This window comes from Cicer arietinum, chromosome 6, assembly GCF_000331145.2.
Source record: "Cicer arietinum cultivar CDC Frontier isolate Library 1 chromosome 6, Cicar.CDCFrontier_v2.0, whole genome shotgun sequence".
In the NCBI taxonomy this organism is placed as follows: domain Eukaryota; kingdom Viridiplantae; phylum Streptophyta; class Magnoliopsida; order Fabales; family Fabaceae; genus Cicer; species Cicer arietinum.
Genome location: NC_021165.2, coordinates 36,131,032 through 36,134,693, shown reverse-complemented (window position 1 = coordinate 36,134,693; position 3,662 = coordinate 36,131,032). Strand labels below are relative to the sequence as shown.

The following is a 3,662-nucleotide window of genomic DNA, read 5'->3' as shown; positions in this document are numbered from 1 at the left end:
TCAAGTTTTATTGTAAGCAAGAGCATCCAACTCATTTTGAATAGCTGGCCTCCAATTTTTATCTTTAATAGCATTTGTATAGCTAGATGGTTCCTTAACAGTTGAAACATTTAAGATGAAAGATCTATGAGAAGAAGATAAATTATCATAGGAAATAAATTGAGAAAGAGGATAGAGAATACCTGAACTGTGCAAATGGGAAACATGCGGATTAAGATTCTTACCAGCCAAAAGTTTACAATGAAAGTCCTTAAGATATGATGGAGGTTTAACTTGTCGGGTAGACTTTCTGGTAGGAATTGGGTGTGGTGTAGTGGTAATGGGTGAAGGAGAAGGAGTGGCATATTTTGAAAATGGGAGTTGTGGTGAAAAGCTAGGGGCAAGAGCATTCTCTATAGGAGTTGGTGGTAAATCAAAAAGAAAATCAATTGAAGTAGGATTGATGAAAGGAATGGATGAAGATATTTTATTCTCTTGAGAACCATTAAAAGGAAACACATTTTCAAAGAAAGCAATATCGCGAGAAACAAAAATTTCTCGATTATGTAAATCAAATAGAATATATCCTTTAGTTCCAAATTTATGGCCCAAATAAATGCATTTACGAGATCGAGGATCAAATTTCTTTCTATTTGATTTTAAGGTAGAAGCATAGCATAAGCAACCAAAAACCCTTATTTCAGAAATATCAGGTAAAAAGCCATGTAAAATATGAAAAAGTGACTTGTAACTTAAAAACTTGGATGGCAGCTTATTTATTAAGAAAACATAATGTATAACAACATGTGCTTAAAATTTAATTGATAATTGTGATTGAAACATTAAAGCACGAGCAACATTCAAAATATGTTGATGTTTACGCTCAACAATGCCATTTTGTTGAGGCGTATCCACACAAGATGTTTGATGAAAAATTCCATTGGTTTGGAAAAAATCTTTGAGGCAAAACTTGTTTCCATTGTCCGAACGAATACATTTAATGGTTTTACGAAATTGAGTTTGGACCATGGAAACAAAAGATTTAACTAGAGACGAAGTTTTTAATTTTAATTTCATGAGATATACCCAACAAAAACGAGATTTTTCATCAACAACTGTTAAAAAATATTTGTAACCCAAAATGGAAGGCATAGAAAAAGGACCCCATATATCCATGTGAATTAAATCAAAACAACAATCAGCAATAGTAGTACTATTAGGAAAAGGCAAACGTTTATGCTTAGCATGAAAACATCACATCGAGAAATAGATTTAGAAATTCTAACAAAGGGAAAACTTTTATTCATATGATTTAAAACATCAAAAGAGGCATGTCCAAGGCGATTATGCCAAATATTACAAACATGTGGGCCTATAACATTTGTTAAACAAGAAAAAATACAATTGGCAAACATAAGTGGAAACAATATGTAAACATGGATCAGAAAGCAAGTATAATCCATGAATCAAATCAGCTGTACCAATCCTCTTCTGGGAAAGGTTGTCCTGTATCCAACAGTTATAGGCATTAAAAATTAAATTGCAGTTTAAAGACATAGTTAGACAAGGAATGGAAATCAAATTACAAGAAAATTCTGAAATAAAAAGAACATCACATAGGTAAAATTCATAATTAAAGAATACAGTTCCAGCAAGTTCAGTTATGATTGTACAACCATTAGGCAAACGAATACGAACATGTTTAATACCTTTCAAAGATTGGAAAATAGAATCATAATAGCATACATGATTTGTAGCACCAGTATCTAAAATCCAAGATTGAGTATTTATGACATTAGAAATATTAGGAAAAGAAAAAGAACATGTGTGGGATGAATTAAATAGATGATTCACGACAGAAGAAAAGCTAGTTTGAGATGTGTGCAATAACGCCAATAAAGCCTTCTGTTGCTCAGTGGTGAAACTAGAAGGGGAAAAATCACCTAGAGAATCATCAGCACAACTGGATTTGTGATCGTCATCATCAACATTAGACGCAACACAATTATTGGTAGAAGAATTTCCATTCTTGCGAAAATGAGGAGGAAAACCATGTTTGTAGAAACAAACGTCAACGGTGTGACCTGAACGATGGCAGTGAGAGCAATATCTCGAGTGACGTCTACTACTACCAGATGAACGACCATCGGTATCACCACGCCCCTTTGAATTAGCACGATTAGAGTTGGAGACACTAGAGTTGACGTTCTTGCTGCACTAACAACGAAAACACTTTGTTGATATTAAGGAGGGGATTCATGAGCATGACTTGGGAACGACACTAGAATATTGATCGTTTAGACCTTTAAGAAATCAAATGACATAACCCCCATCCCGGTACTCACAAATTTTTGGAATTAGGGCACAAGAGCATTTGATTGCACAGGTACAAGAAGGTAGGGGCGAAAATTCTCAAGTTCTTGCCAAAGTTTCTTTAATCGTGTATAATAAGATGTAATCGAAGAGTCGCCTTAACGGAGGCCATAAATCTCTTCTTGCAAATCAGAGATACGAAACACATCTCTGTGATGATATCATTCACCCAGTTCGGGCCAAATTTCAGCCTCAGAATCCATCCACATCACGCTTTGAGCAATATCCAGCTCCAAAGAATTCGTTCTAAGACATCAACATAGTATTACAGTGATCCCACGCGATAGAAAGACAATCAAGATCATAAGGACAAGGAAGAGAACCATTTACAAACCCTAATTTGTTCTTTGAGCGGAGGGCAACAATCATTGAACGCGACCACGAGTGGTAATTCGAGGCGGAGAAACCAACGCGACACTAGGATTGTCACTTGGATGCATGAAGTATGGATCAAGCATATCATGTTGGTAGGTGCGATTGGTTGTGACTGGAAGTGGAGGCGAAGACGAAGGAGAAATTATCGAAGTTTCTGAATCTGAATCCATAAAGGGGTTGTGGAGAAAAGAAAATGAAAAACGAAAGACAAAAAGAAAGAGACCACGAGTAAAAAAAGAAACAGAGTATTTACAATGATACCATATTAATCTCATAATAAACTGAAATTTCTCTTAATCTCATTTAATAACAATGAAGGCAAATTATTGTATATTACTCTTCTGTTGGATCCCAACAAATGAAATAAGGATCTTTTTTTTTTATAGAGAGTAAAACAAATTAAAACTAAAAATAAGAAAAAATGATAACAAAAAATAACTAACTCTAAACTATCTTAATAACAAACTCTAATTGAGATAACCAAATGATAAATGATAGCTATGATAAGCTTACATGATAGGTTCAAGATAATCACAACACATGGGACAAAGTTGTCGCTAGATAAACCTTTGTGATATCTTTCATCATTGGTAAAAAAATTATTATGAGAGAGTTCTCATAGAAATGCTCCATACGAGTTCAGTCATTGCCAAGATCAAACATGTTGGAAAAAAACTCACGATGAATAGGATTTGAATAGATCCTGACATGAAGAAAGAAGAACAATGACTTTAGAGAGAAATTTTCATCTTGTCGCGGCCTAAAATTTCGAGTTTTTCTCGAATTTAATGGAGTCGCCACTAAAATTTAATTTAAAATAGGGGAATATTGAGAAAACTCTTATAAATAGAAAAGTAAAAGAAATGATCTTTACAACTAAATTTTGAGTTTGAGAGTCGATTATACCTGTGGAAGATATTAACACCCTACCGTTA

The 3,662-nt window shown here is 34.1% G+C and overlaps 1 protein-coding gene across 1 annotated transcript; it reads right to left on the bottom strand.

Annotated features, from left to right (window-relative positions):
• Positions 1-2,897, bottom strand: LOC101509602 (uncharacterized). The gene is made up of 5 exons (XM_004516428.1): positions 2,727-2,897; positions 1,624-2,196; positions 1,393-1,485; positions 1,066-1,218; positions 1-750 (listed from the first exon to the last, which is right to left on the bottom strand). Exons 1-5 carry the CDS (start codon positions 2,895-2,897, stop codon positions 1-3), a joined length of 1,740 nt encoding a protein of 579 aa, XP_004516485.1.
• Between the last annotated feature and the right edge of the window lie 765 nt (positions 2,898-3,662).

Coding starts and splice junctions, on each gene's coding strand:
- LOC101509602 (XM_004516428.1), bottom strand. CDS start 2,897: ATGGATTCAGATTCAGAAACTTCGATAATTTCTCCTTCGTCTTCGCCT. Junction 1,219..1,392: donor TACATATTGTTTCCACTTAT/GTTTGCCAATTG, acceptor TTTCATGCTAAG/CATAAACGTTTGCCTTTTCC. Junction 751..1,065: donor AAAAATCTCGTTTTTGTTGG/GTATATCTCATG, acceptor TTAATAAATAAG/CTGCCATCCAAGTTTTTAAG.